At 45.9% G+C, this 16,446-nt stretch overlaps 1 protein-coding gene and 1 long non-coding RNA gene across 2 annotated transcripts in view; both read right to left on the bottom strand.

The window, feature by feature from the left end:
- The window catches only part of LOC308638596, a 91,209-nt gene extending 82,030 nt beyond the window's left edge, over positions 1–9,179 (bottom strand). Inside the window, exon 1 of the long non-coding RNA XR_014019888.1 lies at positions 8,942–9,179. This is a non-coding gene — a long non-coding RNA (uncharacterized lncRNA). The remainder of the gene's footprint in view (positions 1–8,941) is intronic.
- Positions 9,180–12,736: 3,557 nt separating this feature from the next.
- LOC308638618 (vomeronasal type-1 receptor 90-like) lies at positions 12,737–13,537 on the bottom strand (the record flags this gene model as incomplete). The annotated part of the gene is made up of 1 exon (XM_081276238.1): positions 12,737–13,537. The coding sequence occupies one exon, from the start codon at positions 13,535–13,537 to the stop codon at positions 12,737–12,739; it is 801 nt and encodes a 266-aa protein (XP_081132364.1).
- Between the last annotated feature and the right edge of the window lie 2,909 nt (positions 13,538–16,446).

The raw sequence follows: 16,446 nt of genomic DNA, 5'->3' as shown, positions 1-16,446 counted from the left end.
CTTTTAAAAAGAGGACTACAACATGGCTAGCAACCAGGCAGTGCCATAACCCCAAACGCACATCAAGAATAGAACAGATATTGTCTAGCGTGGTCCAGGCCGTGGGTTCAGTCCACAGCAACTACAGGAAAAAGGAAAAAATGGATAAACAAATGCAGTGGAGCTGGGGATGTGTGTATGAACAGGCACATTATATATCCATAGACACAAACATGCAAGCATATGTATGTGTATATGTGTGTGTGTGTGTGTGTGTGTGTGTGTGTGTGTATATATATAACTTATAGAGATAGAATATCACTCTGCCATAAAGAGAAATGATACATGCAACAATATAGATAAATCCCAAAAGTATTCAGCTAAGAAAAATCAGACAAAAACATCACAGATTGCTGAGTACAATTCCATTGTGTATATAGAAAATAATGCCAAGTGAAGTCAGCGAATTGCAAAAAGATGCCGAATGTTTTCTCTGATATAACGAGGCTGACTCATAGTGGGGTACGGAGGGGGAGCATGGGAGGAAGAGACTGACTCTAGATAGGGCAGAGGGGTGGGAGGGGAGGGGACAGGGGCTTAGCAAGGATGGTGGAATGTGATGGACATCACCATCCAAAGTCCACGTATGAAGACACAAATTGGTGTCAACATACTGATGGACTGATCAGTCTTTGAAAATAAACTCCAGTCCAGGGTCATTTCCTGACAGAGGAGGAGGGAAAAACTGTGCTGTATGTGTGTAATGAGAATTGTAATGCATTCCACTGTCATGTATTTAAACAAAAAAATTAATAATTTTTTTAAACCAGATTGTATACTCCACTCTTATGAGGTATGTAGAATATGGAAACCCTAGAGTCACAGAGCAGAAGTTGGTGACCAGGGCCTGGGAGGGCAGTTAGTGACTGTCCTGAGGGACACCCGGTTTCCTTTGGTGGTTATTAAAAGCTGTGCAACAAGGAAAGGTTGTAATAACATTGCAGCATTTCAAATATCACTAGATCCGATTTTCAAATGGACACTATTAGGAGAAATGAATCTCGTTTAAAAACAAAACCCCCCAAAAACCTGAAAATGCTGGGATTCTGCTCAATGACAGCGGGTATAAACTCTGGTGACAGGAAGGCACTGTGGCGCTGCAGACCCCCAACCGTACTGTGGACCACAGACTCAGAGTTAGGAAAACCGGCTGCCAGGAACTGAGAACCTACTCTGCCGAGTCAGGTGTGGCTCTAGCTTCTTCCTAAGCCTTGATCCTAATTTTCCCAGTGGTCTTGGGTCCTACAGGAGGAATCCTGACTTTATGGAGAACAAACAAGGGCTGGAAACCAAACTGATTGTCCCAGGGTCACCCACCATGCAGACCAGGGCTCTGATGGACTGATCAGTCTTTGAAAATAAACTCCAGTCCAGGGTCATTTCCTGACGGAGGAGGAGGGAAAGGGAGGAATTATCAAGGGGCTCAGGAACCTTCGAGACTGAATTAGTCTTCACGGTCCTCACTGTGGTGATGGTTCCATGGGCGTATGTATGTGGCAGACCTAACAAACTGACCATTAAATATGTCTCGTTTATTCTTATCAGTTTCACCTGAATAAAATCATTTTAAATGAATGAAAGATATTAAAAGACAATTCAACAAAAGGCAGATGCCAACTATCCCTAAGGAAATATGGCAAACACCACACCTCATTATGGAATTGTAAGAAATCAGTTAATTTGAAAAGAAACAAAAAAAATTGACAAGACAAAAATTTGGTTCTTTGAAAAAAAAAATGAAATTGAGAAACCATTACCCACAAAGAGAATGAGGGAGAAAATTCAAATTACTAAAATTCATGATGCAAGAGGAAATACCATGATGGACACTATTGAAATGCAGAAGGTAATCAGAAACTGTTTTGAAAGTTTATACTCCAGTAATATGCAAAATCATGAAGACACAGACCAATTACTAGAGACAAGTGAACTCCCCAAACTGAACCCGGAGGACATACATGGATTACACCCATCAGGTTAAAGTAATGAAATGCAAGATGCCATCAAAAGCCTACAACTAAGAAAAGCCCAGGTCTAGAGAGACTGTCAGCCATGGTCTATGAGACCTTCAAAGCAGAACACACACCGAATTTCTCAAATCATTTTATGAAACAGAAAAGGAGGAAACCTTCCAAACTCATTCTATGAGGCTAGTATCACCCTGATACCAAAACCAGACAAAGATACAAGGAAAGAAAATTTCCCACCAATATCTCTGATGAACACAGATGCAAAAATTCTCAATAAAATTCTGGCAAATAGGGGCTGGAGCTGGGGTCCAGTGGCAGAGCACTCACTCGCCTGCCATGTGTGAGGCACCGAGTTTGATCCTCAGCACCACAGAATAAATAAATTTAAAGTTATTGTGTCTATGTACAACTAAAGAAAAATATTTTTTTAAAAAATTCTGGCATATAGCATACAGAAACATGTTTAAAAGATAGTGCACCATGATCAAGTGGGGTTTCTCCCAGGGATGCAAGGTTGGTTTAACACATGGAAATCAATAGACATAATTTATCATATAAATGAACCTGAAGATAAGAGTTGTATGATTATCTTGATAGATGCAGAAAAAGCATTTAACAAAATTCATGCTCAAAACATTTGGAAAACTAGGGATAGTAGGAACATACCTCGACTCTGTTAGAGCTGTCTATGCCAAACCCATGGCCAGCATCATTCCAAATGGAGAAAAATTGAAAGCATTCCCTCTAAAACCTAGAGCCAGACAGGGATGTCCTCTTTCACCATTTCAATTCCACATCATCCTTAAGACACTAGCCAGAGCAGTTAGACAGAAGAAGGAAATTAAAGGGATACAAAGAGGAAAAGAACAACTCAAACAATCACTATTTGCTGACAACATGATTCTATACCTGGAATACCAAAAGAATTCCACCAGAAATCTTGTAGAACTCATAAGTGAATTCAGCAAAATGGCATGACATAAAATCAAGACCCATAAATCCAATATGTTCCCATGTATCTCTGATGAATCCTCTGAAAGAGAAATTGGGGAAACTAGCCTAATCACAATAGCCTCAGAAAGAAAAATACAATATTGGCAAATTAATCCAACCAAAGAGGTGAGAGACCTCCACAGTCAAACATCAGAACAGTAAGGAGAGAAACGGAGGAAGGCCTTTGAAGACGGAGCCATCTCCCACGTTCTTGGGTGGGCAGGATTAATCTCGTCACCATGGCCCTCCTGCCAAAAGCTCTGTACAGATTGAATGCAATTCCATTAAAACAACAATGGTGTTCTGCATAGAAATAGAAAAAGATGTCACGAAATTCATTCAGCAACATAAGAGGCCCCGAACAGCAAAAGCAACCCTTAGCAAGAACGGGGTCAAAGGAGGCATCACAATACGAGTCCCTGAATCACACCACAGCGCTACAGTAACAAAAATGGCATGGTTGTGGCATGAAGATAGACAGACAGACCAACAAAACAGGATAGAAGACACAGAGAAACCCACGTAACACAGTCCTCACACTAGACAAAGGCACCAGAAACACACATTGGAGCAGAGAGCCTCTTCAACACAGGGTGCTGGGAAACCAGGAGATCCATCGCAGCAACAAGAAACGAAAGCCCTCCCTCTCACCCTGCACCAAACCCAACGCAAAGTCAATCAAGGACTCTGGCACTAGAGCAGAGACCCTGAACCCAATGAAGAAGAAATGAGCCCCAAACCTCCACCATGCCGGCTTAGGAGCGGACTTCCTTAACAAGACCCCTAAAGCACAAAAAAAAAAAATAAATAAATAAAAATCAAGAATCAATAAATGAGATGAATTCAAAGTAAAAAGCTTCCTCTCAGCAAATGAGGCAATCAGTCACATGGAGAGAGCCTACAGAATCAGAGAAGTGTTTACCACCTGCACCTGAGAGCGTTGATCTCAAGAATCTATAAAGAACTCAAATCTTTAACACCAAAAAAAAAGCCAACCAAGAAATGGGCAAAGGAACTGAACAGACACTTCACAAAGGAAGAAACACAACCCATCGACCAATATGTGAGAAAATGTCCTCTGATATGCAGATGCTAATCACAAGGGAGGCACTAGGGGGGATGGGGGTCTTTGGGTTAGAGAGAGGGGAGTGGAGGGAGGGAGTGGGAGGGGGAAAGGAGGGTGGAATAAGTCAGACATTATTACCCCACATGCACATACAATCACATGACTGGGACCAGCACAGTGTCTCAATGCAGAAGTCATCCCTGGAACTCTAACAAACCCAGGTAAAAACCCCTAAAGGGCACAGTGGCACACACCTAGAATCCCAGTGGTTCAGGAGGCTATGTGGGAAGGATCACAAGTTGGAGGCCAGCCTCAGCAAGTTAGCAAGGCCCTGAGCAACTCAGTGAGACCCTGTCTCTAAATAAAAAAATAAATCAATAAAAAGACCTGGGGATGTGGCTCAGTGGTTAAGTGCCCTGGGTTCAATCCCTAGTACAAAATTCTATATTTGTTAAATTCATAATTTTGATCCAATATGCCTAGGTTAATGTGTTTTTCTGATTACACTCTGCTTTATTCTAAGGCCAACTTGCAAGGGTTAACTCTAACAGGTTTTTAAAAATAAGCTACAAGACTTTTGTCTGTTTGCTTTGTGTGGGTTCACTGATGTATATATTTGGTACAAAAAAATTGACATGAGCTCATACATTAAAATTTTAATATGATTAAAAGGTTCAATTTAAATTGCAAAAATAAATAAAAGTACAAATGTCTTTAAGGTTACTGATGCAGGTTTTTTTTCTAGATGGTTAAACAGCTGTTAAAAATGTCAATGTCTATAAAGTGTCTGACATCCATTGTCTCTAGGATTTTTCTTTAACAGGAAAAAAAGATTACTAATACTATTCAATGCACTTGTCTGATACCTTGTTTTTAAAAAATAGATATATAAATTACATCTAAATGTATATGAAATTAATCATGGATGTGTTTGTTAGAGACATCCGATTGGTTTACAAAGTTAAAATGCTGTTAAATATAATATCAAGTACTGTTAACTCCTTAAATTCCATACAGTAAAATACTTAATGTTGGTGCTTTCATAAATTGGTAAATTTAAAAAAAATTAAAATTATTTTGTGTTATCATAAAAACAAGGTTACTATATATTAAAAGTCCCAACAGGTATAATTCTACATACAAGGAGTCAAGAGGTTTCAACTGCATTTCAATTAAGGTACTGTAAATAACAAAAATATTTCATCTTATTAAAATGGATTAATTTATCTAAATTCAGAAATTTGTAAGTGTTATTTCAAGGTACAAACAAAAAGAAGTATCAGTGGATTAAAAATGATTAAAAGGTTCTAAATATAAAATATTTAGTTAAAAAAAAGTTTCCAGGTAAAAAATATTTATGTATTAAAGTATGATTATAATATGTCTAAGTAAACAATAAAAGGGTCTAATTAAATAATATAAAGATCTACAAATAAGAGATAAATATTAAAAGGTTTATATGTAACTAAACTGGTAACATGTAACACAAACTATTCAAGGTTGTTACATAAGGACAAATATTAATGTTCTGATATATTTATATGTTCAAATGACAAAAACTTCTAAAACTATAAATTACCTTGTGTCTGTTAAGTTTTATCCCCTAGAGCAAGTAATCTTGGAAAAATTAAGGTTGGTACATCTGTGGCTAAACAGCAACTGTTATTTTAAAGTATTGTCCTACATTACAAAGTCTAGATTTTCCTTTAAAAGCTAACCTTGGTTAATATAAAAACATCAGTTAAAGTGGTACATTACTCTTCTCCACAGATTAAATGTTTTCATACCTTTCAGGTATGCACGTCCTTAAGGTAAAAGGTTTAAGTGAATATTTTATCAAGCTGATGTTCTCCAAACTAAAACTGTCTGTAATGGTAATTTAAACTTATAAGGATAATATAAATAAATCCCCAATAGAATCTATTATTTGATGTTTTGTAACCAAATCTTATGTTACCTTTTACTCTAAGATATAGAAATTTAAAAGGTATCTTAAAAGATAATGAAAGCCCGATCTGTTTAGAGGTTAATATCATAAAACATTTTTGCCACTTTTCCGCATAAAAGCATAAAAGCAAAGCTCAGCCTTCCCTTAATTAATGTCTCAGATGTATGTCATATTGTGCTAGCTGACATTCATACAGACTCGGGAAACAACATACGTAAACTTTATAAAATGATATTTAAAAAGAGACCAAGATCAGCTTCAGAACCACAACACTTTGCCTAGGATCTGTGAAGCCCCACCTTACCCGAGACAAGGCTCTGCCTCCCACCTACAGCTCGTCAGAACGACTTCAAAGTCAGCCGGACTTCAGTTGATTTAAAGTTATATTCAAAAAATTTGATTTTATTATAAAGATGACTGTGATCTCCAATAGGAAAGATAAGCTATAACTCAGCCAAGGTTCAAAATTATATACCAGCTAACTATGTTCTTACTATTGTTAATGTCACTGGGTATTTTCATTATAACTGAAAGGAAACTGACCAGGACACTCAGAGCAACCAAGAGACCTTTTTTGTGGCAGTGCCCGAGAGAGAGAGAGAGAGAGAGAGAGAGAGAGAGAGAGAGAGAGAGAGCGAGCGCTGGCAAGAGAGTTTTTATAGCCAAAATCTAATGGGCTCCCTGGTCTGCAAGCTGCCTTGTTGGCGAACAGTGATTATGTCACATAGTTGCTAAGGTGTCTACTGCTTTAGGAAGGCAGCTCTGACCACAGGCTCTAAGAATGTTAAGTCCCTCAGCCTCAGATAGATTTAGATTTAGGAAAACTAGAAAGGTCAGTCTCCAAACTAGAGACTTCACTAGACTCTGACAGAAATAGTCTTACAAAACAGATGAGGTCTAGATGGTCTCTTTCTAAAACAAGGAGGACTTTGTATGGCCCTAGGAGAAACTTGTTTCTATACAAACCACTCTGGGATAATCAAGGACAGTTTGGTGCTAATGAGAAACAGGTTAAAGGAAAGAAAGCACAAAACACTTCAGGCAATTGGTTCCAAAACCTATTCTCATGGTCCCCTTGGCCGACTACCATCATTTCAGCTGTAGTTGGGCCCTAGTCCTTCTCCTGATTGGGATTCCTGTAGGATCCTGCCTCTTAAAAACCCTCCTAAACCATATACACAAGAATGTAGGTGAGGTCCGACTTATGGGCATGTGAGCCCAGTGTGGTCCCTTAGACACAGAAGGATGGGAAAGAAACTGAGGCCTAATGATGTGCAACCTACCTTGACATCAAACCTACTAAATCCATGTGATAGTAAAAGCAAAAGTGACTCCATTCTGTAAAACGACCAGGCCAAGTACAAGGCCAGGTCTGGGGCAAGATCTTTTCCTTTTGCTATAGAAACCTTTAAGAACACGGAACTACCTAATGGAGCATTGTTTCTGTAACCAGGGTAACGGGGCTCCGTTTCTGTAACTGGGGTCACTGGGCTAACTGACTGCTTAGGCCTCCCTCCACTTGACTGCACTCTCCAGCTTCTTGCTTGCGGTAGCTGGACCCCAGAACATCCCTTTTGCGGTTTTCAGGATTATAAGGAGCGCCCTTGCAATTGTCCGGGGCTGATCAGGGGCACAGCTTTATGTTCTGGTCAGCACCACAGGTGTGCTTCAATAAAGGCTTGATTCGATTATACGTGAGTGGTCTGGAAGTCGGTTTATGAAACCCCAGGCCAAAGCTTTAACTATAACAACAACAGAATAATGCACTTTCCAGAATGGCCTCCTCCCCACACCTCAGAGACCTCCCATGTTAGCACCTGCCTGGGCGTCCCCACGTCTTACTGTCTGCAATCAGAAAACCCAGCTCCAGCTGCTGCCCTTCCCTGGGCCAGCTTCCTCCCTAACCCTCATTTGTCTTCAGTTCCCACCACCTGCGGACAGGGGACCACTGAGACCCTCAGACACCTCCACGGTACCAAATCTAATGCTCCGTCCTTGTCACCCTCTAGTTCACTTCTGAGTGGGCTCAGGACAAGAGGCCTCGCCTTTCCCAGAAGTCCGAGTCGTTCCATCGCCCAGTTTTGCGTGGCCCTTCCCGGATGCCCTTGCTCCCTGCCTCCTTCATGGACTTGGCCTCTTCTCCATGTCACTCCATAGAGGTGGGTCCCGGGCACACAGCAAGGCTCCCTGCGCCTCTCCGTGCTCACCCCAGGTCACCCTCAGCCTCATGGCAGTAATTTCCAGGATGGGGGGTCAGCCACCCCGCAGCTGGCCCCAGATGAAGATTCAGGGAGTGTCCCTGGTCTTTGGGCCCCTCCCCCACACCACTCCGTCACAAATCCCCGCTTCTTGGGGACCAAATCGTAAACGTGTTTGTATACAGATGCACACAACCTCGTGGATGTGCGCATTAACACATCCGTGCAGAGAACATGCACGTGATTGTAAACGGACATACCAGGTCCAACCACTTGTGTCCCTCTGTCGCCTGGTCATGCCACCACGTTACATGTTACCTGTGCGTCTTCACCACGTCGCTGTCATCCCTGCCCGGCCACCGCCAAACCGTCCCTTAGAGACCCGGGGGCTGGACTGGCCTCTCTCCAGCCTGACAGGCGGCGTCCCCCGCGACCTGCTGCAGCCAGTCCCCAAGGTCGCCCTGGAGGGCTCGAGGCCACTCCCTGTCCCCGCTTCTCCCCCTGCCCAGGGCCAGGACGCCCTGCCCGGGTCAGTGCGGGGGCCTCCTCAGAACCAGCGGTGACAGCCGCGCCACACGCCACCCCCTCGGCCTCCAGGTCACGCCGTCTACACCGCAGGCACCAGGAGGGTCTCCGCGACACGCCGGGACCACGGTCGCGCCCAGAAAGCAAGTCTCCAAGGCGACATGCCCAGGACCCTCCCAGACACCCCTGGACCCCAACCCACCTGGACACACGGAGAGTCCACCGCGTCCGTGAGGAGGGACGAACGAGGCTGCGCAGCGGGTCCTCGGCCTCCCTCCGCGGCCTCCCGTGTGAGGGGCGACCTGCGGCCGGCGGAGCAGACTCTGGGGCCACATCTCGGGCCGCGGGAGCCCAAACGCACACTGGGTCCACAGCGCCCTCTGACGGGATTCCCAGACCCACCGCCTGTCAGGCCCCTTCCCTCTTAAGGACGCGCCCGCCCCGCCCTCAGCTTCTGGTCCTCGTGCTGCGCTCACCTGGCAGCCAGGGGCGGGGCGCGCCTCCCGCGTGGTTCCGCTGGCCACGCCCCCTGCTGCCCCTAGGGGTGGGGCTCCACTCGGCCCCGCTCGGCCCCGCCCCCAGCTCCACCCATTCGCTGGGCTTCACTTGGTCCCGCCTGGCTCCGCCCCTCCAGCTCCGCCCATTCACTGGGCTTCCCTCGCTCGGCTGGGCCCCGCCCCCAGCACCGCCCATTCGCCGGGCTCCACGCTTTCCACTCGGCTCCGCCCCCAGCTCCGCCCATTCCTCGGTTCCACTCGCTCCCTAGGCCCCGCCCACCCGCTACTCCTAAGGGTTGGCCTCAGCGGGATCGTTCCACCCAGCACTTGGACTCCGCCCACCTCCACTCGCTAAGCCTGACAGAGGAGCAACAGTGCTTCTAGCTGACTTCTCAGTGACCCTTCCACACCAGAATGCAGTCAGAGAGGAGTCCCCTGCTCAAGGTCACCTGGTAGAGAGGGGAGCTGAGGGGAGCTTGCCTTCTTCTGCAGCCAGTTTGCATCCCCAAAGCAGGAGTGAAGCCTGCCGCTGTGGTCCCCAGGTGCTTCCTGGGTGCACGTGAGGTTTCACACAGGAGGCACCAGGGTCTAGACTCCTTATGGCATAACGGGACTCGGGGCTGACTCTTTCCGTGGGACAAGGCGTTAGACGTGTCCAAACTTCTCATCCCACCAGCTGGGAGTGTGGCAGTCAGATAGAGCAAAGCGCTTGCCTGGGGTTGCAGAGTCAGGTGGCCAGAGACCCACTCGACCTCACTCCTGCCTCCCATGGGCTCTAAGGAAGGCCCTCACCATCTCCTGGACACTGGTTAGAAATACCCGTGCTCAGGTAACACCCCAGGTGGGCTGCATCTGAACTGGGTGAGGGGGGAGCCCTGTGGATGTGAACAAGGCCTTCTCCTGGGGATTCTGATGCCAGCAAACTCCAAATAAGCACGTGCACACACACCCATGGGTACTTAGTGTAAAATGGCCATGCAATGGTCTCGACCTCAAGTTCACTGGAAAAGCCTCTTCACCTGGTGGTCCTTGATGGGCTCAGAGGAGAGTACACCAGATCCTGCAAAATCATCAGGAATTTGTTTCTCCAATGTGGGGGTCAGGCAGGCTCCTTCAAGGGGAAAATGGCTGAAGGCTGCTATTTAAGATATTTTAAGGCAAAGATCAGCTGCAGAAATAAAGCATTTTACCTAAAATTTGCCATGGACCCCACCTCCCCTGAGATAATGCTCTGCCTCTCACCTTGCACCAAGTCAGGATGCCTCCAAAGTAAGCCAGAATGAAGCACAATTAATGTTACATTCCCAAGATACATTTCTTTATTGTAAAGATTCCTGTGGTGTAAAAAAAAAAAAAAACAGGGATATAATATGGAACTAAGTAAAGGATTTGGATAAAATGCATTTTTGGGTTCATAGCTACTATACAAACTGAACACGCTTTTACTCTTCTTAATTTCATTTTGGATTTTCTTGTAAAACTTTGTAGCTGTTGCCTGTTTGGTGTTTTTGCAGAAACACTGCATCTAAAAGAACACCTGAGTTCAGCCGAGACCATAGCCTTCAGATAGAAGATACAACCCACTTCCAGTATTAACAATGACCCCAATTAAGCTGAAGGGGTCACTATAAAATGATATGCACTGAAATGAAAACCAGTACTCTGAGTTCAAGACTGCAGAAACTGACTTGCTCGATGTTTAAAACCAAATCCCACATATCTCAGAGGAGATAGGAAAATGGTCCAACTTGGTCTCAGACGCCTGGCAGGAGAGTCCAACCACACACAGCCAGACGTGGGCATTCACGGGATCAGATGATAGTTCATTTCTGTGACTTGAGATGTACATTTGTGTCAGTCCACCCAATAGTAAGTGGCCCTGGGAGAAGGTGAAGAAGGACTTTCCTATGGGCCTGCCTGATGGACATCACAACAAGTTCCCTCAGAGTCACCATCTGTTCTGAGTCCATTTGACACCTACAACCTTTTTAACCTCCTGCGTGAGCAGATTTGATCTGTCTGTTTGCTCTTGGGTTCATTATGAACTCGGGTTCAGACGCCTCCCCTCGAGTTCACGATCCATCCCGTGCAGCGTGGCATCGTGGACTTAATCAAGACCTGTAACGAAGACAAGCTTCAACTGAGATGGAAGGACCTTACCAAGTGCCCCTAATCACCAGAATGGCTATCCCAATTGCTAAAAAGGAAAGAGCTGTGTGTGTGTGTTGCTGGGGATTGAACCCAGGGCCTTGTGCATGCAAAGCAAGCACCCTACCAACTGAGCTAGATCCCCAGCCTAGGAAAGAACTCACCATTGCCCCATGAGTGCAGGGGCACAGCCCGTGGTGTGAGGTCGGAAGACACTGCTGGAGGGGCAGGCAATACCGTAGGCTCAGCACGACTTTGAATCTGCTGCAATGTTTGAGCTGGGCCCAGCAGATCCAGCTGTGGGTCCTGCTACTCAGGAGGCTGAGGCAGGAGGATCCCTGGAGCTCAGGGGTTCAAGACCGGCCTCTGCAACAGAGCAAGATTTCCTCCTGAGAAGCAGAAAACAATATCTGAGTATCTTCTGGCACAGGGTTGGTAACTTGCAAGATGGAGGCCCCCCATGTCAGACATTCTTCCTCTGGTTAGAGTGGACATTTCGAGAGTCAGGAGGAATGGCAGCCTCCTTGATTCTTCGGGACCAGTGACCATGGGAGGCCCCCACAGCACCCCCAGAAATGCAGCTGGAGTCTTCAAATGCTAGTTAGAGGGAAAGTGGTGTCTTGGGCTCTCCTCCAGGGGGTGACAAATGCAGCCACTGAACCACTTTCATATTGACCTTGGGTTCAATCCAGCAGCCGGACTTCTTGAGTTAAGGCCATGTCACCACAGGTTAAAACCTGCCATCCGCTGTGCTTTAGAGATGGAAGGATGCAGGACTGGGGTTGGCATTTTAGCTCCGGGTTCTCTGTAGCCTTTGCTGTGACTCCTGTGTGCCACTTAAATTAAAGGTCATTGGTGGGCGTGGTGGCCAACACCTGTAATTCCAGCAGCATGGGAGGCTGAGGCAGGAGGATCATGGGTTCAAAGCCAGCCTCAGCCTCTTAGCAAGGCCCGAAGCAACTCAGCGAGACCCTGTCCTCTCAACATGACTATGGTCATTAATGGTGAATATATATGTAAAATGTGCGTGCACAGATAGTACCTGTAACTTATTTTCTTTTTATTGTGGCATGCTTTATAAATTTGAATCCTTGTGCAGGAGCCAGGCTAAGATTGGCTACTGCTTCCTTTTCTACCCTCATGATGGGTTTATCATTCAGATGAAAATAAAATAATATTGACCAAAATTAGAATAGAAAATGCAGTTGAAAAAGTACATGGAGAATACAGGTATGATTTTGATGGCAGAATCTGCAGTGTTACTTGGACAGTGCAAGGTATCAGCCTTCTGCAGGCACAGTAACAAAACAGCCCCCCCCTTTTTTTTTCAACATAAAAACGTTTGTGGACATTTAGAAATAAATGATGTGGGATGACAAAATGACAGGTCGCCCAGCCCGGCATAAATACTTCCTCTCCTTTTCTAATGTGCACTGGAAGAACCTGAGTGTCTGTGGATCTGCACAGATGAGTATCAAGGCCCTGAGGGTAGCATAGCCGTTGCCCACCAGCATCTGGACCCCCAGGCGAGTGGGATCCTCCCTGTGCATCTGTCCCGAAGAGGAGGAGAACACACAGTCCATAAAGTACATGAGCACAAAGAGTCCCATGAGCAGCAGGATGGTCCTGGTGGCCCTCAGTTCTGGGGAGGCTCTTGGGGACAGGCTGGTGCTGTGCAGGTGCTGGCACTGCTTCTTATGCCTGCACAGGAGGGTCACCATGTACCCACTGGAGGCGGCCATGAGCCCCAAGAGGAAGATGTCCCGGAGTATTCCTATCAGGGAGAAGAAGGTCCTGAAGTAGTGACCCGTGGGGCCGACAGTGCAGGACTCAGAGACACACCGGAAAGCTGCTGTGTCATTGGAGGGGCCTCCCATGGAGACCAAGACGCGGACATTGAAGAACACGTTGAACACCCAGAGAGTGAGTAAGGTCCACGCACTGCACTGTGGGGACGTGTGCTTGGACTTGGCCAGATAGGAGCTTCTGGGGCTGAGGGTGGTGGCCTGCAGGACACTCAGCAGGCAAGTGGTGCTGACCGACAGGCTCCTCATCAGCCTGTACAGGTAGATGACGGCTTTACATGTGAAGTCGTTCCAAAAGTCCTGAACCCCCAAAATGCCTAGGTCCAGGTGTGCCCTGATTATGAGCATCAGCAGGTGAATCAGTGCCAGGTGAGCGATGGCCACAGATTGTCATTAATAGGCACAGTTCCCCGTGGCTTCTCTGTCTTGGGCAGCTGTGAGTAGATTCCGTCTATTCCTGGGTGCGCCCTGGCAGTAAGTTATGAGACAGACACGGAGACTTTGTCCCCAAAGTCCTTTACAACAGCACAAACTCGGCATATACCAGGTGAAGGTACCCTTTACAGATGATGGGAAATAAAATAACTCTGAGTCTCTTCTGTTGGGTTATGCAATGCAGGTTTCTCTTTGCACTAAATTAAGAAAATAAAATGCACAGCACTGGAAAACGGGAGGAGGAGTCCATCTGAGTTATCTGTGGACGGAGGGCACAGGACTCTGGTTTCAGCCCTGCCAGAGGGTGGCCTCCCTGCATGCATTGTCATAGGAGGCAGGGATGGAGCCAGGAGGAGCCATGGACTTGCAAACACAGGTAGAGAACTGGGTTTTCCAGGGAGCATGGCCTGAAAACAACTGAAAAATTACTCTTTTTTCTATAGAAGACATTTCCTGGTTACAGCTGGAAAACCTTATCGTTTTAGTAAAGTGCTGATCATGGGAAGTGGCAGAGTCAGATGCTGTTACGGGTCCCCCCACAGGCATTAGCTCCCTGCAGCCCCAGGACACAGCAGGCAGAGAAGCAACTGGCCGTCAGCACACTGTGCAGGTCACACACGTGTGTATCAGTGAGACCCATAGGGCCCTCCATGGTTCACAGGTAGATGTCTTAGAAAGAATGCAAGTTTGCAACTTCTGTGCTAACTCATCAGTTTTTTTTTTTTTTTGTCCGAGATTTCTCTTCTCTTGTTTTATTTTTTTTTTCTATTGTTGGTTGTTCAAAACATTACATAGTTCTTAATATACCATATTTCACAGTTTGATTCAAGTGGGTTATGAACTCCCATTTTTACCCCGTATACAGATTGCTGTATCACATCAGTTACACTTCAACTAATTTACATATTGCCTTTCTAGTGACTGATGTATTCTGCTGTCTATCCCATTCTCCACTATCCCCCCTCCCCTCCCCTCCCCTCCCCTCCCCTTCTCTCTCTCCACCCCCTCTACTATAAATCATTTCTTCCACTTGTCTAATTTTTCTCCTACCCCTCCTTTCCTCTTATATGTAATTGTGTATAACCCTGAGGCTCACCTTCCAATTCCATGCAATTTCCCTTCTCTCTCCCTTTCCCTCCCGCCTATCATCCCTGTTTAATGTTAATCTTCTTCTCCAGCTCTTCGTCTCTACCCTGTCCTTGGTTACTCCCCTTATATCAAAGAAGACATTTGGCATTTGTTTTTTAAGGATTGGCTAGCTTCGCTTAGCATAATCTGCTCTAATGCCATCCATTTCCCTGCAAATTCCATGATTTTGTCATTTCTTAATGCAGAGTAATACTCCATTGTGTATAAATGCCACATTTTTTTAATCCATTCATCTATTGAAGGGTTTCTAGGTTGGTTCCACAATCTTGCTATCGTGAATTGTGCTGCTATGAACATGGATGTGGCAGTATCCCTGTAGCATGCTCTTGTTAGGTCTTTAGGGAATAGACTGAGAAGGGGAATAGCTGGGTCAAATGGTGGTTCCATTCCCAGCTTTCCAAGAAATCTCCATACTACTTTCCAAATTGGCTGCACCATTTTGCAGTCCCACCAACAATGTACAAGTGTACCCATTTCCCTGCATCCTCGCCAGCACTTGTTGTTGTTGGACTTCATAGTGGCTGCCAATCTTACTGGAGTGAGGTGGTATCTTAGGGTGGTTTTGATTTGCATTTCTCTGACTGCTAGCGATGTTGAGCATTTTTTCATGTATTTGTTGATTGATTGTATGTCCTCCTCTGAGAAGTGTCTGTTCAGGTCCTTGGCCCATTTGTTGATTGGGTTATTTGTTATCTTATTGTCTATTTTTTTGAGTTCTTTGTATACTCTGGATATTAGGGCTCTATCTGAAGTGTGTGGAGTAAAGATTTGTTCCCAGGATGTCGGCTCCCTGTTTATCTCTCTTATTGTTTCTTTTGTTGAGAGAAAACTTTTTAGTTTGAGTAAGTCCCATTTGTTGATTCTAGTTGTTAACTCTTGTTAGAAAACATCCTGAAAATGTGGACATTTCATAAAAGCAAGTTAAAAGGAATCCTCTGAGCCTGTCCCCTCCTGACTGTGCCTCACCCCACTCACACCTGCCAGGACCAGTCTGACCATGAGATCAGGGTGCAGACAGAAGCCTGTCCATCACCAGGATGATCCCAGACCCTCTCCTCAGCTCTGGGGAGAGAGGGGCTGCAACAGCTCCTGGCAGCCCTGATGGGCCAAGCCCCAGGTCATGACTTAAACCCTGGTGGGAACAAGGTCCCCTCAGACTGGAGGTTCTGAATACGATGACCTCAGTCCAAAGGGAATAATGTGGAAAAGAAGTTCAGGGACAGGTCCCAGTGAGGGAGGGTCCAGTGAGGAGGACAAGGAAAGTCTAAGAGGGCAGATTAGAGGAGAAACCTAAGTGGAGAACAAATGGGAAGGGAAATCTATTTCTTAAAAACTTATTCCCAGGATCCTTAGAGCTGAGGGTATGAAGTCCTTTTCAGGGACAACCCAGTGGAGATGCCCTTTCCTGCCCTGACCAAGGAGCCATCACTTAAATATCTCACATTGTGCCACTGTGCAAGTCGTGGACAACACAGAGATCTTTGCCATCACCCAGGGGCCAGAGACTAGTGAACAATCCCGAAGTTGGTGCACCCCAGTCAGCGGTGAGGAAAGCACACCCACAGCACCTTGGGCTTCTGGGGTCTGTGTGTGGAGGAACACCGGGTGGAGGGAGGGAGGGGGACATAGCAGCTTTCTCAGGTGCCCCATGGACACCGTCCTGTTAAATACTG

This window comes from Spermophilus citellus (genome assembly GCF_964194105.1).
Source record: "Spermophilus citellus genome assembly, chromosome: 19".
Taxonomy (NCBI): domain Eukaryota; kingdom Metazoa; phylum Chordata; class Mammalia; order Rodentia; family Sciuridae; genus Spermophilus; species Spermophilus citellus.
Note: the sequence above shows the minus strand (reverse complement) of the source record. Positions and strands in the feature narration are given on the sequence as shown.